We start from the raw sequence: 27,400 nt of genomic DNA on the forward strand, positions 1-27,400 counted from the left end.
CCTTTGATCGCCCCTCATGTTAACCCCTTCCTGCCCAGTGCCATTAGTACAGTGTCAGTGTTCTTTTTTAAGCACTGATCACTGTATTGGTGTCATTGGGGATGTCAGTGACACCAAGTCAGTTCTCCCCAGTGTCAGAATGTCCGCCACAGTCCCATTAAAAGTCGCTGATCACCGTCATTACTAGTAAAAATGAAAAAAAAATTTAAAATCCCAGTATATATTTTGTAAACGCTATAACTTTCATGCAAACCAATTAATTTACATGTATTGGGATTTTTTTTTTAGCAAAGACATGTCGCAGAATACATTTGGGCCTAAATTTATGACAAAATTAGATTTTTTTACTGGACATGTTTAATAGCAAAAAGTCATATTGTATTTTTCTCAAAATTGCCACTTTTTTTGTTATAGTGCAAAAAATAAAAAACGCACAGGCAATCAAATACCACCAAAAGAAAGCTCAATTCATGGGAAAAAAGGACATAAATTTCATTTGGGTGCAGCGTTGCATGACCGTGCAATTGTCAGTTAAAATAACGCAGCGCAGTAACGCAAAAAATGGTCTGGTCAGGAAGGGGGGTAAATCCTCTGGAGGGCAAGTGGTTAACAAACAGAGATGTGACTTGAAGCTACCCTTAGACGGTGATGATCAAAATAACATAAATAATAATAATACAAGCTCCACCTATCTGACAAGGGAAGAGTCCCTGTAGCCCTAGCAACAAGTCACGTGGGGCGGAAGCCGCTCAGTCGCCTGTTCATTGGACGAGGCAGAGCACGAGACGTAGCGACCTTGTCCCGTTCCAAAACAAATAAAGAGGGCGGGCTCTAGAAGTGACGTCCTCTCCCGGCGTGCAGTGCGGAAGGGGGAGTGGTCTGCAGCTGTATTCTACTCGTACATGTTTGTTAGGGGCGCCCTCATTGGTCGGAGTGGCCTCGTGCGATGGGCGTCATGGTGACGCTGCCAGGCAACCCGGGGAGGCGACAATAAGAGAGAGAGAGAACGAGCGGGGCGGCCCGGGACACCGAGAGAGGTGAGATCTCTGTTCGTACTTGCCCCTCCCCTTTACCCAGTCACATGGCACCAATGACTCTCTACACCCCAACACTGCCCTGCCAGTGGGACCCCTAAACTGCCACCTACCTCCTCCTTCATTGTCAGCCCCTTTACTGCCCTATTATCCCTCCCCTGACCCCATCACTACCCCCAACATCCCCCATAGGCCGTTACTATCCATTCTGTCCTTTCATCCTGGAACAAATCTCCCCGACTTCTGTCATTCTTATCCCCCCTCCGCTGCTCTCTCTCCTGTCAATAACCCCCCCTCCTCTCCTGTCACTTTTATCCCCCCTGCCGCCCCCTCTCCTGTCACTTTTATTCCCCTCCCCCACCGCCTCCTCACCTGTCACTCATACCCCCTGCTGCCCCATCTCCTGTCACCTTTATCCCCCCTGCCTCCCTTCTCCTGCCATCTTCCCTGGGTCCCCTACTCTCCCCCCCCCCCCCCCCCCCCAAGTACTGCCCCCTCCTCTGTTACTCTTGACTGTAACTTCAACCCTCTCTCCTGTCACTCTTATCCCCCCAGCCGCCCCATCTCCCGTCACTTTTACCCCCCCCCCCCCGTCTCCCGTCAGTTTTATCCTCCCCCCCTCCCCATCAATTTATCCCCGTCGCCCGTCAATTTTATCTCATCCCGTCGCCCGTCAATTTTATCTCATCCCGTCGCCCGTCAATTTTATCTCATCCCGTCGCCCGTCAATTTTATCTCATCCCGTCGCCCGTCAATTTTATCTCCCCCCGTCAATTTTATCTCTCCCCGTCGCCCGTCAATTTTATCTCTCCCCGTCGCCCGTCAATTTTATCTCCCCCCGTCGCCCGTCAATTTTATCTCCCCTCCGTCGCCCGTCAATTTTATCCCCTCTTCGCCCATCAATTTTATCCCCCCCCTCGCCAAATTGCCCGTCAATTTTATCCCCTACCTCTCCCCGTCAATTTTATCCCCCCCTCTCCCCGTCAATTTTATCTCTCCCGTCAATTTTATCCCCCCCCGTCTCCCGTCAAATTTTATCCCTCCCCCTCCGTCAAATTTTACCCCCCCCCGTCTCCCGTCAAATTTTATCCCCCCCCCGTCTCCCGTCAAATTTTATCCCCCCCCGTCTCCCGTCAAATTTTATCCCCCCCGTCTCCCGTCAAATTTTATCCCCCCCCCCCCGTCTCCCGTCAAATTTTATCCCCCCCCCCGTCTCCCGTCAATTTTATCCCCTCTGGCGCTCTTATTCCCAGCTACTGCCTCCTTCTCTATCACAATTATACCTCCCTACAGTCCATCTGCTGCCACTGTTTATACCATCCATTGTCACTTTCTCTGGGTCCCTAATCCCCCCCCTTCTCCCTTCTGTCACCCTTATCCCCCCATACTGCCCCCTCCTCTGTTATGCAGGTCATGGACGGCTGGAAAACCACGCTTTTTTTGAACGATAAACGAAAAATCGGTCAGTCGGTAAACCGACGTTACCACCAACGATTACAAAAATCGGCCGACCAAGTCATAAAGTTCACCCCATATAACAGCCAAAACTTCTGTTCCTTCCAGGTCACAGCTCATGCGCATATTTTTTTTCCATTAAAACTATTGTACGATTTGGCCATCATTGCCGCGAAAAGCGGTCGTTTTCCAACATAACCATTAATTCAAAAGTGCAAAAACCCTGAAAACAGGCCGACCGATCGACTGATTTTCGAATTGTCTATGGCTGGCATTACTCTTGAATGTAACTTCATCCTATTGTCATTTCTACAGTCACCCTCTCTACTACCCCCTCCTCTAAACCCCCCCCATTCACATATCCATTCTCCTCCTATCACTGTCACCTTTCATACTAGCTTTCACCCTGTCATGGCCAGGCCTCTCCCCTGTTAGTGTCACCCCCCCCCCCCACTCCCCTACTGTCATTGTCAACCCCAACCATGCTTTCTGCCTCTTCTTCAGTACTAACCTCTTCCTTTATGGTTGCCCCCCCCCCCCCCCCTTACTGGCACCACGTGTACCCGGTGTGCCCATTGGCCTCCTGCTTGTGCTAGGCTGTGTAAATAGCAGCTCTTGTGTAGAGGCAGGACATGTGGCTAGGTGATGGCACTGCTCTGTAACTCAGCCTGGTGGCAGTGTCCTTTCTCAACATTCTAGTTTGTGGTGCCTGTGGGGTGGTTCTGTCTGTGTAGATGCCAGCTGTTGGTTTGAGTCGCCCTTTGAATGAAATGCTGGGTCCAGATTGGGCACAGTACCCCCTTTTGACCGTTTCTTCAGCTGTGTAGACATTGTGTCTAGTACTGTGTGGCTGCTGCCAAGTGTTTGATGTCTGTTGTCAGTTTGTCTTTGCTGCCAGCTCCTCGTCTTCTATTATGGGACCACCAGTCAGTGATGCCAGCTGCCAGTCTTTCTGTCCCCTCGTTATTGCCTTTGTTCCCTTCCTCATGTCTTACATCAGTGCCGCCTGCGTTCATGGATTTAGAATGTCTTTTATTTGAGGTGGGTAAATTAATATTGCATTCAGGAGCCTGTCAGTCCAGTGTGGTAGTAAGCATGCGGTGTAAAGGAGCCAAGGAAAGTGCCCTCATAGTAAGGGTTAATTTAAAGTATTTCTAGTACGTCAAAAGTGCTTTCTGTCCTATTTGGTGTTCTGCATGAATCAGCTGTCATTTTGAAAGTACAGAAAAGTGTGTTGGCTCATGACAGCCAAATTCCAGGCTTCATATTTCTAGAATGAATCTAATATTAAACTCTCTGAGCACAGTAAAATAAACATTCCCAGTGAACGTTTTGTTAAAATCCTTACCCCAGCACTTGCAGTTTACAACTTTCAGTGCTGCTGGGTCCTGCTCTGTGTGCTGCTTCCCTGAACTTCTGGTCCTCATAGAAAAGAGTTAACAGTGTCTAATACAGTCTATAAGCCAGTGTGTTAGCTTGGAGAAAGGAGGAGCAGAATTATGCCTTGCCATCCTAGGCTACATGGCTGTGTTTCTATTAATGTATGAAGTGTAGGCAGAAACGGCTCTAGTCCTTGCAGCATCCTATAGAGCAGGGGTCTCCAAACTTTACAAACAAAGGGCCAGTTTACTATCATTTAGACTTTGGGGGGGGGGGGATTGTGGCCAGTGGGGGTAGAAAAGGTCCATTCTTCGTTTTACTGGGAGGAACAGTGCCCCATAATTAGTATCATCTGGAGTAGTACCCTATCATTGGTGTCAGTGGGAGAAATAGTGCCCCATCATTTCTATCAGTTTTAGCAATAGTGCCCCATCGCTGCTATCAGTGGGAGGAATAGTGCCCCATTGCTGCTATCAGAGGGAGGAATAGTGCCCCATTGCTGCTCTCAGTGGGAGGAATTGTGCCCCATAATTAGTATCATCTGGAGTAGTACCCTATCATTGGTGTCAGTGGGAGAAATAGTGCCCCATCATTGCTATCAGTGTTAGCAATAGTGCCCCATCATTGCTATCAGTGGGAGGAATAGTGCCCCATTGCTGCTATCAGTGGGAGGAATAGTGCCCCATTGCTGCTATCAGTGGGAGGAATAGTAGCCCATCATTGGTGTCAGTGGATGAAAAGGTCCCCCATCTTTGAAATTAGTTGGAGGAACAGTGCCCCATTGTTGGTATCAGTTGGAGGGATTTATGCCCCACTGTTGGAATCGGTGTTAAGAATAGTGCCTTAAATCAGTGGAAGGAATAGTTCCCCCAACGGTCGGATAAAGATTAGCAAAGGGCCACATCCAGCCCTCGGGCCACAGTTTGGAGACTACTGCTATAGAGTCTCCATTGCATGCAAGAGAAAGACCCTGGCTACATAGATAAGAGTAAAAAAATAAAGCAGTTGCTGAATGTGCTTAAAGCAGAGTTCTACTCACCCTGTCAAAAAATAAGTCAGCAGCTACAAAAACTGTAGCTGCTGACTTTTAAACAACAGCCACTTACCTGTCCTTCGGTCCCGTGGTGTGTCCCCCGCAGCTCGTTTCACCAGCTGTCCTGTATTCCAGGAGGCTGGCATCTTCAGTGTGGGCACCCGGCTGTGACAGCTTGAGGCTTCACAGCCGGGTACCCACTGCGCATGCACGAGAAGCGCTGCGCTTCATGAATGGTCCTGTAGTCTTCTGGGACCTGTCACGTGTCCCAAAAGACTACAGGGAGGGAGGAAGGACACCTTCCGATCGCCTAGGCGATCAGACCGGAAGTGGGAGCGGGTACCTGTCAAATTTGGGTACCCACTCCCCCCCCCCCCACCATCCCCCAAAGGTGCCAATCCTTAATGGGGGGTGGGGGAGCAGTCCTTAAAGCAGTACTTCCCCATTTGGGTGGAGCTCCGCTTTAAAAACTGTTTAATATCACTTTCGTAAAAAAATGACTTTCCTGGACGTAAGGTCTTTCAACAGGTCTTAAAGTATAACTAAAGGCAAAAGTTTTGAAAAGAGTAGAGAGGGATTAGAACGCTTGTCAGTTTTTACTGCTGTCTGTGCCCCCATTAGGGAGATTCCCCCTCTCTGTTTATCCTGTTTACCATTATCATTGAAAGTAAAAGAAAATCGCAAAGTTTGGATTGTTCCCAGAAAAGTAATAGAGGGGAAATCTTCCAATGGGGACACTAGCTCTGGTGATCCAAGAAATTCCCTTAATTTGCAGGGATTTTCTCTCACTTCCTATTTGGCTATAGGACAGGAAGTGAAGGGAAGTCTCCCCAATGGGACACAGATAGGGAAACAAATTTGAGAGGAGTTCTAACCCTCCCTTACTCTATCCAAAATAAGAGTTTTGCCTATAGTTCTACTTTACCCCAGGAAATATAAGACATTGAAATATGATCATCTAACTGACAGATTAATCTATAAGACCCATCAACTTTCCTCAGATGTAGAATGGGCTATACACAGGGTGCAGAGTATATCAGGTCAATGTCTGTATTTGTAGAGAAGGGGTGGGTGGGGAGGTCTGGTTATCTGGTGCCTGAAAAGAGGCCATAAGCAAACAAACGAAAAAAAAAAAAACAGGTTGCAGCTGCTCTTTTGGTTGCATTTGTTTTCTTTTATCAGACTCTTCTCTCTTTATTTTTCCCCGATGATCCTGTCAGTAACCCACATCCCGGCCCTAGGGTGACAACTGTCACTGTACCGTATCTGTGAACAGTGACAGGACTACAGAACACCTCTTCCTTTCCTATTCTCCGTAACATTGGGGGTGCTCTGTAGACCACAGAGGATTTTGTAACCGATAAGTCGGGAGAGGCTGAGATCACTATTAAACTGGCTGTACACTGAATGAATTTAGTTTGTGGGTGACCCTATCCATGCCAGTTTGCCCGACATCCTTCGATCTCAAGAATGAAGGAGGTAGATGAAAAATTGTGGCTGAACAGTGAGTGCAACGAATCAGCTACAACCGCTGTTTGGGTATTCTGACTGCTGGCATCCATGGTTGTCCGAATACAGTAGCCACCAGGGCACACTATTTAGCCCAGTTAAGGGAAACAATAGATTTTTTTTTTTTTTTTTTTTTTAATAAGTACAAAACATTTATGTTTGAGACTTCAGTTTTTATTATTCCAAATACCTGACCACTCAACCACATGTGTTAGGGCTCATTATGCTGTGCAGAAAAGGAGCATTCCCACACAGCGTTCCGAATGCACTGCCTTTGTGATCTGTTGCGGGTGCCAATACATTGTTAATGGCACCCCAACCAGTGCGTTGGCAGGCACCAGATTATATAGTCCTGCAGTACCATGCAATTTGGTGCACTGCGTGTTTCAAAAGTACTGCATGCACTACTTTTGGTGCGGTCTGGTGCAATTTGTAGCACATTAAAATGAATGGACTGCCAAATCGCACTGCAGGGGAACGCACAGAAACTGTGATTCTGGTATGAACCGGCACTTGAATGCCAAACTCAATCAATGGACTGCTGTGAATGGCCAGTATTAGTGCATTTGCATTGTGCACCTCTGTGTTTTTTGCTGCACCCCCTTCTTTCTCCTAAAAATACTGAAGGGGTCCCCAGCACACTTTCATCTGATAAACTGCTTGTTTTTTTTTTTTTTCCTCTATCCTGCTTGCTTGTAACAGAAACCAACCTGTCCCACACAACCTACCAATAGCTTACCTGTTTCTTTGCCACACCAACCTGATTTCCTAAATCTGGAACCAGTCTTTTAGTTATTTTAGTATCAGGAGAATAGCTGTTCTGTCATGCCTCTGCCAGTATTCACATCATTTTATTTAGAACACTGATCTGGCAGGAGAGGAGCTGATCAGATAACCCTGAACCCTTCTCTCACCCCCCCCCCCCCCCCCTCTGTCTCTCTGCCCAAGAATCCTCAGATAAGTACATGTCGATCTCTGATCTTCCCTGTAGCAGAAAAGACTAGTTCTGTAGCACAAAGTCAAACTAGAAAGGTAATAAACACATTTTGAAGCAGAAACCCAGTAAAACAGCTAACTGCATTGTAAAAATGCATAGAAATTAAAGTGAGTCCAGAGCCTAAACTTATTTTACTTTAATGCGTTCCTCACATTAAACTAAAAAATGTTTAGGTAGCAGTATGCCCTGTAACCCCCCCCCCCCACCCTTACCTAACTGAACCCTCACTTGATCCAGCGCTGCATTACGCATCGAGCTAGTTCTGGGTCCTGGTTATGCACCAGATATTCTACTACCTTTCATTGCGATCCAGCGCTGTGTCCGTCTGTAGTAGCTCTCTCCTTCCACTCTCAAAGGCTTGGCTTAGAACAGCGGGAACTATTGGCTGCTGCGACAAGGGGGCAAGGCCAAGCAGTGCTGTCTGTGTCTATGGACACAGGCAGCACAGCTCGGGATTGAGACTGCAGGTGTGCCACAAAAGGAAATTGCTTCCTCTGGTTGCACACTGAGAAGAGAAGGAGCCCATAGCATCAATGGGGGAACCCAGAAGAGTAAGATCGGGGCTGCTCTGTGAAACTCCATTGCACCGAGCACATGAGTATCAACCTTTTTTAAATAACACACTTTACAATCACTTTAGGTCTGCTTATGTTTTGTCTTCCCTGGTTTGACTGGAGTTTTCCTTTGCTGCTTGTCACTAGTGTAAGAGGCATTATTCCAGATAACTTGGCCTGTGTGTTCACTAGGAACCTGTTGTCACCTTGGGGCTGCAGACACATCTGCTGAATCTGAGCTGGAAGATTTCTATTCCTGCCTCAGGTGGCAGTTTGCACCTCCATTTAGCATATCATTAAGAAATGATTTGTATCTTAATTATCCCTGTGTAATAACCATGATCGCGTGTTCGAGGAACATAATTAGTCTTTGCTGTATCATTGGAGTTTATCCAGCATTGTATCGGTCACATTTTCTCGTACGACTATCTTCCTGAAAAGTAACTTCAGACAAGTAAAATGAATAAACTGATGATTCCAAGAACAGTGACAGTTCCCACAGTTCACTTTAATGTGGAACTTAACTGCATCTGAGCACTACAAACAGAAAGTGCTGTTTAAAAAGAGAAGTATGGCCAAAACTTTTTTATTTTTTTTATTTTTTATAGCCATGCTTCTCTTGTGGGTTACAGGAGTGCATTTATTTTTTCCTCTCCTGTGACCCAGAGCCGACTCTCTATAGCCCACTATCAGCTGACCTGGCAGAGCCATTCCAGGCTTTGGAAGGATCCCAACAATGATCCACCCAATTGCCTGGTTGAGCCTCATGCTGAGAGGCGGAGCTAGCTGTCAGAGCCAGCTGCACCTGTCCCCGCCCCAGCTTGGCACTCCAGTGAGTGCTAGAGGAGCAGAGAGGAGAGCAGTGACGTAAGCTCCATACACATGATGAGAATATTGGACAAATGATCAACTTTTTTTTTTTTTTTGCATGCTACTCTCATATCGAAAGTGAAGTTACAAAAATTCTTGAATGACAAAATAAAAATTTGGAAGCGATGTAATGTATTTATTGTATTTTTGGGTGAAAACTGTACTGCTTAAAGGAAAATTGTATGATCTGGTACTGTACGGGAAAAAATTTTGTGCTTGCCCCTTCGATCAATTTCGGACGAAAGCTGTGTACTAACAATCAGGTTATCATATGATCGCTTTGAAAGCAGTATTTTTCATACGCTTTTCTGATCATGTGTACTAGGCTTCACAGTCACTGATGTCAGCTCTGAGCAGACCCTGAGAACTGAGTGATCAGAGGTCATATGATTATTCCGTTTTCAGGCTTAGAGCTGACGTGGGACAACTGCAGCATCACGCTGATGCTGCGGCATAGAGTTCAGTAGGGATGTTTTGTTTTTATTTCGTTTTTTCCAAACCCCAAACTTCTGCTTTTTAATTCATTTTTAATATTCACAGCAAACTCTCCCATCCTTGTCTCCATGCTTTATTTTCTTAAATCATTTTGAAAAACACATAGCATTTCTAGCTGAGGCCGTCTTGAGTAAGGGCAGATGATTCATGTAAAATTTAAAAACCGAAAAACTTTGTGATAATAAACACAAAACCCTATCCACAATGTGTGTTATAAATCACAACTTGGTATTAAATAAAATATTAATGGAAAGCTGCCAACATAAATACCCACATACAGATATTAACCACTTGTCCTCCAGAGGATTAATGGCCCTTCATGACCAGGCCATTTTTTGCGATACAGCACTGCGTTACTTTAACTGACAATTGAGGGGTCATGCAACGCTGTGCATAAATTACATTTTTGTCCTTTTTTTTTTTTTTTTTCCCCCCACAAATAGAGCTCTCTTTTGGTGGTATTTGATCACCTGTGAGTTTTCTATTTTTTGCGCTATAAACAAAGACTCACAATTTTGGAAAAACAAAAAAAAGTATATTTTTGACTTTTTGCTATAAAACATATCCAGTAAAAAAAATCGAATTTCATCATAGATTTAGGCCAAAATGTATTCTGCTAAATGTCTTTGCTAAAAAAAAAAATCCCAATACGTGTAAATTAATTGGTTTACGTGAAAGTTGGAGTGCAGAGAAATACACAGCAGCATGTCCTTGCTGGCATGAGAGAGATCTGTGTTTACCCTGTCAGTGTTACTTGGAGAACGCTGGGTGTCGGCGGGGAGTCTCTGGCCAGGACCCGGGGATTGACATCTCTAGCTGCCAATGGCTGCGCGGGTAGGGCGGCGCATATGTGCCCCCTACCCGGACATGCAAATCACTTTGTGTGTGTGTGTGTGTATATATGTATGTATGTATGTATGTGTGTGTGTGTATATGTGTGTGTATGTATGTGAGATTTGCGCAGCCCTGCCACCCTGTAGCAGTAGTTCTAATATAGGGTGGCGGGGAAGCGGATAATAATAATATTAATCTAAAAACCATACATGTAGAGCGATATCCTCAGTATTCCCAAACCTCAAACACAGGTAATGTTCCTTTTTTAAATCTAAATTACACCATGTGGAATTTTATATTCAAAATAGTCACAAAATGTGTGTTTGTTTTTTTTTTTTTTTTTTTTTTAATATGTAAAATATTTAAATTGCTTACATTTCCCCTGTAATGAAACACCGTGGCGGGCGGGTACAGTGATGTCAATATATTTTCGTGCATGTGTGTTGGTTACTGACGCTGATAGCACCATTATGTTTATCACAATTATTTAGTGTTTGCTAATTTGGCACACAAAGTTTTTTTAAAGCATATACACTAAGATTAAATAGATTTTAAACCGTATCACGCTATGTGCAAGGTGCTTCCTTTTTAATTATATGGTCCATGCGGGAAGAGGTGCAGCAGACCGAGTGGCTGTATACCTGCAGTCTCACGGTCCTGTGGTGTCGGAAAAATGCCCTGGAAACCATCCATGTGGGTCCTGTGAGTTGTCAATGATATCCTGGGAAAGACATCTGAGTGGGTCTGAAGCAGGAAGGAGCATGGAATGGTGGTATAACCAGCGCTTTTTGACCTTGTGATATAGGGGTCATAGTACATCTTTTCTGGTGGTGGCTGGATTGGTTTGCTCGCATCCTGGCACAAGAGAATTTGGATCTTTTTTTTGTTTTCACAAGCACTTTTGTGGACTTTTTCTCACTTTAAAAAGGGGGTGCTTAGCTGAGAGAGCCACACAATGGCCATGAAGACTTATGGGATGTATGGCATCAATTTGGCCTTGGTCAGAAAGCAGGAGGCTACTGAGGACGTGAGAGGAAAAAGTTAAAGCAAGTAAATATAATATACTTTTCTGTCTATTTATGAAGGATAGCACCATAAGGATTAAAAATGGTCAAAGAGGAGCTTTGGTCTGGGTTACAAAAAAAGCCGACCAGAGTGGAAGTGGGACCCGCTCACAAAAAAAAAAAAATGGGAAAGGGGGGGTTAGAGGAGAGGAGAAAAAGTGGAACTTCCCTTTTCAGGTGAATGTCTGCTTTATAGGATAAGTTCACCTTTTGAAAAAAATAATAATTTTTTGTCGCAGGAGCCTGTAAAGCACTGCACCTGCGGGATGTACAAGCAGACAGATATACTGACAAGCAGACATACTGACGGGAAGAATCAATGAACCACCACGGCACTCCACAGCGTCGTGGTAATTCATTGAAAACTGCTTGTAGTTCATTCATTCATAGAACTCTGTGAATGGATGAATGACATGGCCATGTGGGTGTGTGAGCCATGCAAGGCCACGCTTATTTAAAAAACTGACAGCTAACTTAGTATGGGGAGCTTCTCCCCATACTGCTGTTATGGGGGGTGGGGAATTGGGCAGCAGCTGCAGCATATTGGGAACATGTTACATGTTCCACCCTAAAAACAGATGGAACATGTTCCCAAAGGTGAACTTATCCTTAAGGGCCAATTCACACTACATGCATTTCAGTGTGCTTTTTTTTTTTTTTTTTCTGCATCCAAAACGCATAGAGTAGGTCATATGGTTGTCAATGTCATAGTTTACATCAGTGTTTGCAGGTCTAGTGCGTTCCGGTTGCAGAAAAAAATTGTAGAACATGCTGCATTTTTCCTTCACAGAACTGTACTGGAACGCAGGAAAATGCATCAAAAACGCACTGGAACGTACATGTCACTATTTAAATGAAAGGAGAAGAGAGGGGGGGGGAAAATGAACCAGAATGCATTAAAAATGCACAGGTACATGCCAAAAACGCGTCACAATTGCGCATGCAGGACATGCATCTGGACTGCGTTTCTATGGTGTGAACCAGCCCTAAATGTTGATTGAGAGAGTTAAGTTCCACATTTTTTTTTAAAGTTTCACACCCCTGTTAAAATGTCAGGTTTCTGTGATGTAAAAAAAAGAGACAAAGATTAATTATTTCAGAACTTTTTCCAGCTTTAATGTAACCTATAAACTATACAACTCAGTTGAACAACAAACTGTAATATTTTAGGTGGAGGGAGGTAAAAATAAAATAATATGGTTGCATAAGTGTGCACACCCTTAATCTAATACTTTGTTGAAGCACCTTTTGATTTTATTCCAGCACTGAGTCTTTTTGGGTATGAGTCTATCAGCATGGCACATCTTGACTTGGCAATGTTTGCCCACTCTTCCCTGAAAAAACACTCCAAATCTGTCAGATTGCGAGGGCATCTCCTGTGCACAGCCCTCCAAAACACCCCACAGATTTTCGATCGGATTTAGGTCTTGGCTCTGGCTGGGACATTCCAAAACTTTAATCTTCCAGTGAAGCCATTCCTTTGATTTGGATGTATGCCTTGGGTCGTTGTCATTCTGAAAGATGAAGTTCCTCTTCATGCACAGCTTTCTAGCAGAAGCCTGAAGGTTTTGTACCAATATTGACTGGTATTTGGAACTGTTCATAATTCCCTCTACCTTGACTAAGGCCCCAGTTCCAGCTGCCACCACCATGCTTCACTGTGGGTATGGTGTTCTTTTGGTGATGTGAAGTGTTGTTTTTGCACCAAATATATCTTTTGGAATTATAGCCAAAAAGGTCAACCTTGGTTTCATCAGAACATTACACATTTTCCCATATGTTTTTGGGAGACTTCAGGTGTGTTTTTGCAAAATTTAGCTGGGCTTGGATGTTTTTCTTCGTAAGAAAATGCTTCCGTCTTGCCACCCCATAGCCCAGACATATGAAGAATACGGGAGATTGTTGTCACATGTACCACACAGCCAGTACTTGCCAGATATTCCTGCAGCTCCTTTAATGTTGCTGTAGGCCTCTTGGCTGCCTCCCAGACCAGTTTTTTTTCTCGTCTTTTCATCAACTTTGGAGGGACCTCCAGTTCTTGGTAATGTCACTGTTGCGCCATTTTTTTCTGCACTTGATGATAACTGTCTTCACTGTGTTCCATGGTATATCTAATGCCTTGGAAATTCTTTAGTACCCTTCTCCTGACTGATACCTTTTAACAATGAGATCCCTCTGATGCTTTGGAAGCTTTCTGCATACCATGGCTTTTGCTGTAGGATGCGACTAAGAAAATGTCAGGAAAGACCTACTAGAACAGCTGCACCTTTATTTAGGGTTAATCAGAGGCATGTTAATTGATGGCAGGTGTGTACTGATTCCTATTTAACATGATTTTGAATATGATTGCTTAATTCTGAACACCGCTACATCCCCAGTTATTTTAGTTTTTTTGGGGCAGCACAGTGGCTAAATGGTTAGCACTCCTGCCTAGCAGTACTAGGGTTCAAATCCAAACCACGGCACCACCTGCCTGGAGTTTGCATGTTCTCTCTGTGCTTGCATGGGTTTCCTCCTGGTACTGCGGTTTCTTCCCACACTCCAAAGACATGCTGGTAGGTTGATCGGCTCCTGTCTAAATTGGCCCTAGAAGGTGTGTATGTATGAATGTGAGTTAGGGACCTTTGATTGTTCTCCCCTTGAGGGTTAGGGACTGATGTGAATGTACAATATAGACGTAAGGCGTTGCGTGAATTGACGGCACTATATAAGTATCTGTAGTAATAATATAACATGTCCCTCCCCCCCAAAATAAAAATTTGAGTTTGTTTTTCAATTGAGTTGTACAGTTTATAGGTTACATTAAAGGTGGAGAAAGTTCTGAAATGATTTATCTTTGTCTCATTTTCTTACATCGCAGAAACCTGACATTTTAACATACTTTTTACATCTACTGTATATACCTTTTCTTGTATAATTTTCCTTTAGGTTTGACCTCACATTATATGGTTTTGGTAAATCTAAACACTTCCAATTTGTATGCAATCAGTCGACCCTTGCACTACATAGTTGAAGGTAAATCTAAATGAAATTGAATAAGAAAATGGTATAATAGATGGCCAGCCTTACTCTTAAAGACTCCTTTTGTGCTGTGACTGGCGTAACCACTTACAGAGCCTATACTGCTGTCCCTGGAGTCTCCTCCACTCTTGGAAGTTTGCTTCTGGCTCTGAATGGAACAAAGGAAAGGGAAATCTGTGCTGCAAGGGCAAAGCACAGGTTTTAAAGAATATCTAAATACAAGAACAAAAATGTAATATAATGTAGCCTACTCTGGTTTTTCTGTGATCTACAATACTGTTTCCTATGTAGAAAAATTGAGGAAATGAGGAGCTGTTTATAATTCAAATGAGACCAGCCTTCGGTGACAACACTGCTCCTCCATAGGCACAATAGAGTTATGTTGTCACCCTGAGAAAGGAAATATGTTGGTGGTAGGATCACCAGGTGAAAAAAATGAGAGCCTGAACAAGAAACCTAATGTAGCCATCACATAAAGGGATTGGTAGACTGCAATATATTTCATTTTTGTTTTGGGTTTAGATGTTCTTTTAAGGATACAGGCAACAATTGAGACTAAGAAAGTAAAGGTGCCCAAGATAAATGCTTGACTTAAAAAAACGTATTAAAAAGCCTCCCTTGAGCTCTAACCAGTGACTTTGCCTATGCTGAAATGTCAGCAGTCTGCTGCAGGCAGGAAAAAGCATTTCCTCAATCTCCTCTCTTTCATTGATCAGATTGTATTTTTTTTTTTTTTAGCAATTCACTAGGTGAGAAACTGCAGCAGGGTCTGATCTGTGTCAGGCATTATAAACACACAACCATGAACTTCACAGGCACCAGTATTTAGCTAATTGTATCATCTCTGAGCTGCTATCTCAATCCAGGAAGTAGATGGTGACCCTGAATGATGCCATGAAGAAACATGGTGCCATCCTTCTGGAGAGAAAGACAGACACAGGCATTGTCAGGGAGGAGTACTGTGATGTCTGTGAAAGGTAATAAATACCTGGCAGTGTCACACTGACACATACTTTACATACTGCCCTAAATATGAAGAAATGTACAGTATGTAATGCTAGGAGCACTTAAAGAAGGCAGGGGGTGACACCCCGCATGCTTCACAAGTAGCTGACCCTTGAAACTGTCTGCTCTTCACTAGGAAGACCTTGACACTAATATACCTGTGGAAGGATTAGAAGCTTACATGCCACACAAGCCAATTAAACGGTACAAGCAGCTATAGCGTGTGCGTGTATCAGATCTAGAAGAGATGTCACAGATCGCTGCCCACGGTCACAGTTCTGCAGCACACTTTATTCAGTGGCTGTTTTACTATAATTACCCTGTGACAATGCATAACCAGACAATCCGTTCCAGCGGTTTTTACATTGGGAGATGCAAACTGAAATTCTGGCATTAAGGCCCCTTTCACACTACCCTGCTGTGGTTTCCTTGCAGTGTACCTGCAGTTTTTGTGTGGGTTACCTGTGCTTTCCCATAGGCTTCTATTAACTCGGACAGTTTTGGTGCATTTTTCAACAGATCACCAAAGATGCAGCATGCAAGACTTTCGGTGCTCTTTCAGAAAACACATCAAAAATGGGCAGTCTAATAGAAGTCTATGGGTAACCCGTACAAAAACCACGGGGACACTGTGCTGCACCCATGCAACAGGGGAACTTCAGCAGGGCAATTTGAAAGGGGCCTACATCTTTAAACCTCTCCCCACTGAGGAACGGGAGTTCAAAACATAATCCTACAGCAAATTACCCTCACTTTTGTCGTGTTAACAGGGGCGGACTGACCACTTAGAAACCCGGGCACTGCCTGAGGGCCGGGGCCAGTAGGGGGCCCCATGAGATGCCCCTGGTACCTTTTTCATAGGCTTTTTTGACTTTGGGCAAGGACACAGGGGCCCCATGATCCCTTATTGCCCGGGGGCCAAATGATTTGTCAGTGCGCCCCTGTGTGTTAACAATGGAAAGTCCACTGGTCTAGCGTACCTTCTTCCATTTGAGGCTTCCTTAACCACTTCCCGTCTGGCCCATGTAAACGGCCGGACGGGTGCAGGGGTGGGTGGCCATTTATAAACGTCCTCCCCGCTTCCCTGCTTGTGCACGCTCCCTAGGAGCATGCAGCACCGCGATCCGGTGCCCGCTGTGTCCGGAGGATACACCAATGGTTGTATGGGACCTCTGTTTGAGCTCCCGATCATGTGATCACTGATTGGCCAGTCACTGATCACATGAATAGTAGAAAGATGTCACTTCTGACATCATTGCTTACTACGTGTGACATCTGTGAATGATCACAGAGATCACATGGTACAAGGCTATTCACAACAGCCTTGTACCATGTGACAAGCTGTGACCAATCACAGCTCACACAGTATTTTTTCAATGGCTGCAAGAATGCAGCCAGAGAGAATGAGAAATGATTGATTTTACAGCCTTTATGGGTGTAAAAGCAATCAGTGTAAAAAAAAATAAATAAAAATCTTCATAACCCCCTACAAGTAGTACAGTGTCACCATGGTGACGCTGTACTCCTAGGCTGACGGTATGTAAAAAAAACAAAACAAAACAAACACTTCTAATATAAAAATGTAAAAAAAAAAATTTGGAAAAATTTATAATTTTTGGTTATAAACTAATTTGGGTTATTTTTTTTATTTTTTTTTTTTGGCACTAAAAAGAAAACTGAAAACATTTTGGCCAATATTTATGAAGAAAGATTATTTGCAAAATTTTAGAAGAACACTTTGTTTCAAAATTTTTGGACTTTCTCATTTATATAGCAAAACAAATATAAATCCCAGTGGTGAATAAAATGCCACCAAAATAAAGTTTATCTGTCTCAAAAAAATGTCATATGGGTACAGTGTTGCATGACTGCGCAATTGTCATTCAAATTTTGATTGCACTGAAAGCTGAAAATTGGCCTGAACAGGTAGGGGGTAAAAGTGTCCGGACTTGAAGTGGTTAAGAAATGGCCTGAAATCGTCCCTCCTACCTTTATGATATAAATGTAGTTCCTTTTTATTACTGTAACATTTGTTCTACTACCTAAAGCAGAACTTCACTCTCTCAATCAACATTGGCTATTTTTAATCCTTATGTTGCTAGCATTAGTAAATAGATTTGAAAATCGATCATATTTACACTTTTTTTTAATTTTTTTTATTTATTTATTTCATTTTTTTTCAGTTGCTTTCTGGCTTCCAGGCCTAGGCAAATGATGTCATCCATCCCTGGAGTCTTCAAGACCTGAGGAGCTTTCTCAGCTAAGCATACCCTCCTGCCTGCATGCCTGAGCTAAGGGCGGATGGATTACAGGAAGTAAATGCTACATGAATCATCTGCCCTTACTCAAGATGGCTGCGGCCAGAAGTGCTAGGTGGGTGTTTTTCAAAGGAATGTTTCAGCAAAATAAAGCAAGGAGACATGGAAGGATGGGTGAGTTTGCTTTGAATATTAAGAATGAATTGGCATTTTCAGTTTGTGGTGCTTAAATTCAGTGTAGTTTCACTTTAAAGAACACATTTGCGATTCATATTGGACATATATATACTAGAGGAGTGTACATAGTAGTGTCAAACCACAGTCACACAGTATTATACATTTATATAGCCCTGGCATAGTCTGCCAGTCACATCAGGGCAGGAATCTCCCAGTCTGTTCTTGGAGACACAAATTCCTATGTGTAGCTAGCTGTTCTGTATATAAAATCACCATATGACAAATAATTACTGAGATTACAACAAAAAAAGTTAGCAAGAGGAACAGTATAGCATAGTCACCATACATGGTTAGTATATGTAATGAATAAATGGCTGCTCCTATGAGAATAATTAAATATGAAAACGTCTTGATCAGAATATCTCCATGATCATATATATCCAGCTCTAATACACTTTATAAAGCCTCTGGGTTTCCTTTAATGTGGTGAGAGGTAAGGATGTTTCCTGCATTTGAGAATTTTCTTTCTTCAGTGCTGAGTTGATTCCAAGCACCCCTCCCAGGGGATTATGTTACTGGAGCAGCGTGCGCTGGCTCACCGTCCACTATGTGCTTTTATTTTCGGATTAAGTTTATTCGTTGCAGCTCGAATGACCTTGATAGCAAGACCTGTGCTCCCTGTATTGAGCTGTGGTTCATAGGACTTTAGGAAAGTTGTATGGCATCTTCAGACATATAGATGTTGGAATAGAATTTAGAACACAATCCCCGTGTACATTAAAAAAACTAAACAAAAAAAACCCATGGGTGTGAAACTGTTTTTTTAACTAGAATGTAATCTCCCTTTTAATACCTGTATATCCATTATTTTTCGACTTCCTTCAATTAGATGACAACGCTGTTCAGTTTGCAGTGAGTTCCTGCTGCAGTGTTGTCACCCTGTGGACAAAGTAGTCTTAGATGGACATGTAGTTTTGAAAGGAAAAAAAGTTTGAGTGCACACCATATCAGTTGTCTTGCATTTGTTCTGCTTAGATCAAGGTAGGCTTAAGCAAGGGCACATGGAAAACGTATGCCCTGTTCCCACCATAACAGGCCTTGAGATGGATTGCAGTGTATTATGTGAAAATGCAGACATGCTGGAATTGTACGCTATGTAACGTCCTCTGGTGCAAAGACTTGGAGTTACATTTTGCAATGCTTCAGTAAAGAAAAAAAGCAAGAAAGGGGTAAATTGTAACAAGCTGTTCTTCCTTGTCCCTGCGCACCATATACCAGTGCGCACACATTTTGGCATGCCGGCTGGTGTGAACAAGTCTTAATCCATATGAATAAAAACTAACCATTGTAAGCACCCATATCCGTATACCGGTTTGTCCCAACCCAGCACAATGGTTCAGTAGTTTGTACTTTTGCTTTGCTGCACTGGGGTCCTCGGTTTGAACTCCGGCCAGGACACTATCTGCATGAAGATTGTATGTTATTAATGTGATTGTGTGGCTTTGCTGCAGGTACTTTGGTTCCCCTATACAGCAATGACCTGCTGGTGGTAGTAGTAGTTGTTTTCCTTAAGGGCTGGGACTTGTGTGAATATACAATAGGCGTTGCATACATTCGTTGAACCTATGTAAGGCCAGTAACAAACCCTTGTGACTGTCACTTTTTCTGGACAGCTTGGCCTGTGTTTAAATGTGGAAACAAATCTAAAGGGATTCATATACTAAATACAATCCTTACAGGGTAATAACCCCATACAGCTACCAAAATGCATTATTTTTCCCTATAGTGTCCCTTAATTGCAGGAGAGAGAATGCATACCGTCTATCCTGTTTCTCCTGTTGTTGCTGTTTTTCTTAAATGCTTTTCTTAAATGCTGGGCAGAAGGTGAAAATATGTAGTTGGGGAAGGTAAAAGGTGAGAATGTGTAGTTGAGGAGGGGAGAACTAAATGAGGCAATAAAAAGCTTGTTGCACCAACTCGAATGGCTTGTTTGATTGGCAGTTGCCTACCATATATGAAGAGTTATGGAGGAGCAGTTTGAATAGCGTAGCTCACATTACATCATGTGAAATGGATAAGAGTCCCTCTACACATGAGCTCTGGCTGTATGTTGGTTCAGTTTGAGCTAAATTGTGTTATAGCCCTGGAACATGATTAGGCAAATATGTAAACTGTGAATTTCAGGTAAAGTAAGAAAACATCTTTTGTGCTACACTAAATTCTTGATTCATGGCAGAAAATAAAAATCGTATTGAATGGATTTTCTCCACTCAGCTGGTGGCGTTCTGTTACTTGACAATGTGTGGGATGCTTCAGAAACCTCTTTTAACAGCAAGCTCCACAATTAGTCTGTTCTGTACTACTGCATTGTGTATATTATGCTGAATAAGACATCTCCAGTACCAACATTATTTGATGTCTTTGGTCCCCTTCACAGTGGCGCACTTAAAAACATGATTTTCGTTTTTGAAAAAAAAGCATACCATGTTTTTAAAAAAAAAAAGTGTTAACGCACTTTTAGCCCTGGTTCACATGGGTGTGACTTCAGGTGCGACATGAGATTTACAATTCGCACCTGAAGTCAAATCTAATGTATTTCTATGGCACTGTCTTAATCAGTGCGATTTGAAGTAGCACAATTTCAAAAATAGTTCCTGCACTACTTTTTTTCTGATTTCATTGCTATTTGCATTGACTTCTGTTAAATGAAATTGCAAGCCACAGTGAAATCAGAGGTACAAATCGTACTGATCTGCAGCTTTAAAATCATGCTACTTCAAGTAACGTAGTGTGATTTAAAAGTTGCATTTAGTGCAAACCAGGGCTTAATGTGTTTTTTGGTGCGCTATCTGCGGCAAACACCTGTAAAACATGGACATGTGACTCAAAAAAACACCAAATATACAGATGCGTTGCTCTTTTGATCTGTTTGCATTGACTTAGAAGTCTATTAGATGCAGCTTGCATGACTTTTCAAAACATAGTGCAGCAGTGTGAACAGTTACATAGGATTTATTGGGTAATACTTTTCATGCACTTTTGTTGTGCTGGTAAGGGTGAGAAAAGTGTGTGTGTGTGTGTGTGTGTGTGTGTGTGTGTGTGTGTGTACATATACACACATGCAGTGGGGAAAATTAATTTGCTGTTGTGGTGTATATAAAGTCAAAACCTTTGAGAAGAAAAGTGAGCTATTTAAGCTTTGCCCTACTCCAATCCAAAAAAGAAATTTGCCATGAGATACACTTGTATACCATGGGGAAAATTAATTATTTATCTTCTGCAGATTTTGTAAGTTTTCCCACTTAAAGAAGTGTATTTTTAAATGATTAGACACAGAATATCAACCGAAAAAACACATGATGCAAATTGTTATTAATTTTTGATTTGCCGTTCAGTGAGTAAAAAGTATTTGATCCACTAACAACCAACAATAATTCTGGTGTGCTTATGTGGTACACAGATTAGTCCTGTCAATTTAGGAAGGTGCTTCTAACATCAACTTGTTATGTGTATAAGACACCTGTGCACAGAATTTCTTTATTCCATTCGAACATCGCCACCGTGGGCAAGACCAAAGAGCTGTCAAAGAACATCAGGAACAAGATTGTAGACCTGCACAAGGCTAAAATGGGCTACAAGACTATCAGCAAGAAACTTGGTGAGAAGGAGACAACTGTTGGTTACTTTGTATTTTTCCATTTGCAAATCTCACCATCAGTCACCCTCAGTCTGGAGCTCCATGAAAAATTTTGTCTCATGAGAAAAGTGAGGGATCAGCCGAGAATTACACGGGAGGAGCTTGTGAATGATCTCAAGGCAGTGGGACCACAGTCACCAAACAAACCATTGGTAACACAATACGCCACCATGGATTGAAATCCTGCAGCGCTTGCAATGTCCCCCTCCTCATGAAGGCACATGTACAGGCCCCACTGAAGTTTGCCAATGAACATCTAAATGAATTAGAGAAGGGTTAAGAGAGTGCTGTGGTCCGATAAGACCAAAATTCAGCTATTTGGCACTAAATTGACTCGCTGTGTTTTGGAAGAAGAAAATTGCTGACGATGACCCCAAGAACATCATCCCTACAGTTAAGCATGGATGTGGAAACATTATACTCTGGGGTTGTTTTTCTGCTAAAGGTACAGGCTGTCTGTGTCGCATTGAGGGGCCAATGTGCGGGGCCATGTATTGTAGAATCTTGGATGAGAACCTTCATCCCTCAGCCAGAACATTGAAGATGGGTTGTGGATGGGTCTTCCAGCATGACAATGACCCAAACCATACTGCCAAGGCAACAAAGGAGTGGCTCAAGAAGAAGCACATTCAGGTGATGGAGAGGCCTAGCCAGTCTCCAGACCTTAATCCTATACAAAATTTATGGAGGGAGCTGAACCTTTGAGTTGCTAAGCGACAGCCAAGAAACCTTAAGGATTTAGAGAAGATCTATAAAAAGAGTGGACCAAAATCCCTCCTGAGATGTGTACAAACCTGGTAACCAGCTACAAGAAACCTCTTACCTGTGTTCGCCAACAATGGTTTCTCCACCAAGTACTAAGTCATGTTTTGCTTGGGAATCAAATACTTATTTGTCTCACTGAACTGCAACTCAATTTTATAACTTTTATATCCTGTGTGGGTTTTTTTTTTTGTTTTTTGTTTTTTTGGATTTTTGGTTGATATTCTGTCTCCATCATTTTAAAATACACCCATGACAAAGAAATAAAAGGGTCTATAATTTTTATAAGTGGGCAAACTTACAAAATCTGCAGGGGATCAAATAATTTTCCCCACTGTATTAAATAAATTCATTCCAATTTTATTACGTACCTTTTGTGCATCATGGCTGGTGGGAGGGGCCAGCAGAGTGCTGTATATAGCTCCCTTAATGTATCACAGCACCCTGCCTCCGTACTCCTATTGACACTGATACAAGCAGTGTGCTGGCTCTTGGGAGAAGTTGTGCAAATATCACAATGCCTTGATGGTTGGATGTCAGTGCACTGGCTGTTTCTAGTCAGACTGTTTGCTTGCAGACCACCCTACAGTATGTAATGTCCACATAGGATGCTGAGCCACCCTGATCGAAAGAACTAAAATCCAGTGAACTAAAGAGGTGGCCAGGGGCAATCAGGCTGGGGAGGAAAGTGCTTAAAGTGGCTCTAAAGCTAAAACATTTTTTTTTTCTTTTAATCTTAATGCATTTCCTACATTAAATGAGAAGTACAGCCAAAGCTCTGTAGTCACCACTCTCTTCTCAGAGCGGCTGTGAGAACTCAGCAGTCATGTGCGTTCTCACACTTGGAGCCAGCAGTCTGATGCTGCTCCACCTAGGTAAGTAGGTAAGTATAATTGGGGGGGGGGGAGCAATGCCAAACTTTTTTTTTTTTTTTTTTTTTAGGTAGAAGTATTTTCCATTCTCTCATACTTAGGCAGTGGGAGCCAATCAGCTGCCGCTGCTGTCAGTCACATCTTTTGACAAGGGAGCAGGGGTTGGGGCTAAGCTGTGCTGTCCTTATTTTTGGACCCAGGCAGCGTGGCTTGGGATCGAACCTACATGAGTGCCCCTATAGCAAGCCACTTGCTGTGGGGGCATTTGTAAAGGAGGAGATGCCAGAAGTGCCGGCAGGAGACCCAAGAAGAGGAGGTTTGGGGCTGTTCTATGCAATTCCACGTTTGATAAAAAGAAGACTTTACATTCACCTTAATGACGCTGAATGTCCTCCATCCAAGTATTGTGGTGGGCTCAAACTGACTTGCTGCAGCTTCTAATGAACATTCTGAGATGCTCACAGTGTGCAGTTAAATCGGAGTAAGTAATTCCAGTACAGGACAGGAGCTTGTACAACTGTGCAAGACTAAAGGAAAGGCTGGGGTTCCGATTTTAACAACTCACACATTCTTTAAGTGGGAGGTGGTGAAGGCAGCACCCATTATTTTAAGGCTCTTTAACCAGTTGCCTACCGGGTACTTTTACCCCCTTCGTGCCCAGGCCAATTTTCAGCTTTCAGCACTGACATTTTGAATGACAATTGCACAGTCATGCAACACTGTACTCCATATGACATTTTTATCATTTTTTTTTTTCCCACACTAATAGAGCTTTCTTTTGGTGCTATTTATTTGCCATTGGGTGTTTTTTTTTATTTTTTGCACTATAAACAAAAAATTTATAAGCGCAAAAAATTTGAAAAAAAAGGTTTTCTTTGTTTCTATTCTATAATTTTGCAAACTGGTAATTTTTTCTCCTTCAGTGATGCACATTGATGAGGCTGGACTGATGGGCACTGATGAGGAGGCACTGATGATGCTGCAATGATGGGCAACACTGAATGGCAGAACTGACGGGCGCAACTGCTTGTACAGCTCTGATGGGTGGCACTGCAGGGCACTGCCGATCAGTGCTGATCTGTTCTTTGACATTTGCTGGTTATCGGCAGTGCAACCAATAACCGGCAACTGTATTTACTCTGTGAAATGCTGTGTCATTGGGCACAGCTGATCATGTGGTAAAAGGACTCTGTTATTGGCCTTTTACCTCATCACGTGATCATGGAGATCGGTGGGTGGGGTCGCGTGGGAGGGCGCATTCTGGGAGGACATCATATGATGCCCTCCCAGAACTGGACATCAGATCTGTAGCTGTGATTCGGCTATAGCATGGTTAGCAAGTGGTTAAAGAAACCTGGTGTGCTAGTTAGAGCCTTGCCACATGGGCTTTCTGCTCAGGCCTGCCTGTCAGTTTTTCAGGGAGACCTGATTGGAAGCTCAATGTGGGTCCATAGGCAGACTGATGTAAATGGACTTGGCTGTTTACACCCGCCTGTTCCCCAAGTCCGTTCAGGTCCTTTTTCTGTAAACAAGATGGATCAGAGGTAGCCTGATACAATTAAAAATGCAAATATTATACATCCGGCCTCCCATAAAGCTATCAGGAGTCTGCCGGAGTCTGCTGTGTAAATGTGTACACAGACTGAAAGGGCACAAATGTAAAAAAAAAAACACAAAATGACATCCGTATCCTTCAGCTCAATTCAGCAGAGCATCTGTTCAGATACCCTTCTGAACAGGGGAGAGCAGCACAGTGTGAAATTATTGTAAGGCCTTACATATACCCAGTGAAATGACTGGCCTTAGGTGATACGGAGATGAATCAAATCCTTTGTCATAAGTTGTACCTGTTTATCTGAAGTTTTCTCTTCTTTACATCCATCCAAAATCCCACATTTATACAGCTTTTCTGAGCTGTCAGAGAAAAGGGGGAAGAGAGCTGAAATTTACGCTCTGCAGAGCTGGTGAGAACAGCTTTGAGAGCGGATTGGAGCGAAGGGACACCCCTCCACAAAGCTCACAGGAACAGAGCAGAGGCTGTCAATCTGCTGGAGGTACCTCCCGTCATAATTTTTCTCTTGGCATCAGGAAAACATGTCAGAAGTTATTCATGCTGATAGCAGAGGAACAAAGCAGCAGACAGAAATCACACTTGGTGTTCTGGATTGAGACAAGTACACATAATAGAGGGATATGCTTTGTCCATATTTTGTTTCTGAGGCTTACAGCTACTTTAAATCCGGAAGCTGTTGCGAGCCATTGAAATGAATGAATAGCACCAGTTAAAGCCCAAATCAAGAAAAAATGTTTTTAGTTTTGGGAAATAGTCTTCATTTGTATACTTGGGCTACTTTCACACTGATCCGCTACAAAAACGCATAGGCATTTTTACCACGTGTGTTTTTCGTTTTTTTTTTTAAAGGACACGTGACCTAAAAATGCACCAAAAATGCTTCTCGGAGGCATTTTCCATTGATTTCAATGGGAAGAGGTGTGTTTGGGGCGTGGGTTTTTTTTTTTTTTTTTTTAAACTGCAAAACATGCCCCAAGGAAGCTGCAAGCAGGAGTTTACGCCGCACCGCGAGTGCAACACCTCAGTGTGAAAACATACATAGATATACAGTCAGGTCCATAAATATTGGGACATCGACACAATTCTAACATTTTTGGCTCTATACACCACCACAATGGATTTGAAATGAAACAAACAAGATGTGCTTTAACTGCAGACTGTCAGCTTTAATTTGAGGGTATTTACATCCAAATCAGGTGAGCGGTGTAGGAATTACAACAGTTTGCATATGTGCCTCCCACTTGTTAAGGGACCAAAAGTAATGGGACAGATTAATAATCATAAATCAAACTTTCACTTTTTAATACTTGGTTGCAAATCCTTTGCAGTCAATTACAGCCTGAAGTCTGGAATGCATAGACATCACCAGATGCTGGGTTTCATCCCTGATGATGTTCTGCCAGGCCTCTACTGCAACTTCAGTTCCTGCTTGTTCTTGGGGCATTTTCCCTTCAGTTTTGTCTTCAGCAAGTGAAATGCATGCTCAATCGGATTCAGGTCAGGTGATTGACTTGGCCATTGCATAACATTCCACTTCTTTCCCTTAAACTCTTTGGTTGCTTTTGCAGTATGCTTTGGGTCATTGTCCATCTTCACTGTGAAGCGGCGTCCAATGAGTTGTGAAGCATTTGGCTGAATATGATCAGATAATATTGCCCAAAATACTTCAGAATTCATCCTGCTGCTTTTGTCAGCAGTCACATCATCAATAAATACAAGAGAACCAGTTCCATTGGCAGCCATACATGCCCACGCCATGACACTACCACCACCATGCTTCACTGATGAGGTGGTATGCTTAGGATCATGAGCAGTTCCTTTCCTTCTCCATACTCTTCTCTTCCCATCACTCTGGTACAAGTTGATCTTGGTCTCATCTGTCCATAGGATGTTGTTCCAGAACTGTGAAGGCTTTTTTAGATGTCGTTTGGCAAACTCTAATCTGGCTTTCCTGTTTTTGAGGCTCACCAATGGTTTACATCTTGTGGTGAACCCTCTGTATTCACTCTGGTGAAGTCTTCTCTTGATTGTTGACTTTGACACACATACACCTACCTCCTGGAGAGTGTTCTTGATCTGGCCAACTGTTGTGAAGGGTGTTTTCTTCACCAGGGAAAGAATTCTTCGGTCATCCACCACAGTTGTTTTCCGTGGTCTTCCGGGTCTTTGGTGTTGCTGAGCTCACCGGTGCGTTCCTTCTTTTTAAGAATGTTCCAAACAGTTGTTTTGGGCACGCCTAATGTTTTTTGCCATCTCTCTGATGGGTTTGTTTTGTTTTTTCAGCCTAATGATGGCTTGCTTCACTGATAGTGACAGCTCTTTGGATCTCATCTTGAGAGTTGACAGCAACAGATTCCAAATGCAAATAGCACACTTGAAATGAACTCTGGACCTTTTATCTGCTCATTGTAATTGGGATAATGAGGGAATAACACACACCTGGCCATGGAACAGCTGAGAAGCCAATTGTCCCATTACTTTTGGTCCCTAAACAAGTGGGAGGCACATATGCAAACTGTTGTAATTCCTACACCGTTCACCTGATTTGGATGTAAATACCCTCAAATTAAAGCTGACAGTCTACAGTTAAAACACATTTTGTTAATTTCATTTCAAATCCATTGTGGTGGTGTATAGAGCCAAAAATGTTAGAATTGTGTTGATGTCCCAATATTTATGGACCTGACTGTACATTCACATACACAGGGAAGCAATTTTCTTGGGCTTTTCAGGCACTTTTTTTAACGCAAAAACGCTTGAAAAACTCCTCGGTGTGAAAGTAGCCTTATATTGGGTCCCATTCTTTTCAT

The 27,400-nt window shown here is 42.9% G+C and overlaps 1 protein-coding gene across 3 annotated transcripts in view; it reads left to right on the top strand.

The window, feature by feature from the left end:
- The first annotated feature begins 888 nt into the window (after positions 1-888).
- The window catches only part of ADIPOR2 (adiponectin receptor 2), a 104,283-nt gene continuing 77,771 nt past the window's right edge, over positions 889-27,400 (top strand). Inside the window, exons 1-2 of one of the 3 annotated variants that reach the window (XM_089671820.1) lie at positions 897-1,037; positions 17,435-17,683. In XM_089671820.1, coding sequence (XP_089527946.1) covers positions 17,578-17,683 — 106 coding nt within the window. In that variant the 5' untranslated portion in view covers positions 897-1,037; positions 17,435-17,577. Of the gene's footprint in view, positions 1,038-17,434; positions 17,684-27,400 lie in introns of all 3 variants that reach the window. The other 2 variants (XM_089671824.1, XM_089671823.1) reach the window with 2 other exon arrangements.

This window comes from Staurois parvus, unplaced genomic scaffold (assembly GCF_062004578.1).
Source record: "Staurois parvus isolate SC_StPar_1 unplaced genomic scaffold, SC_StPar_1.0 ptg000114l, whole genome shotgun sequence".
In the NCBI taxonomy this organism is placed as follows: domain Eukaryota; kingdom Metazoa; phylum Chordata; class Amphibia; order Anura; family Ranidae; genus Staurois; species Staurois parvus.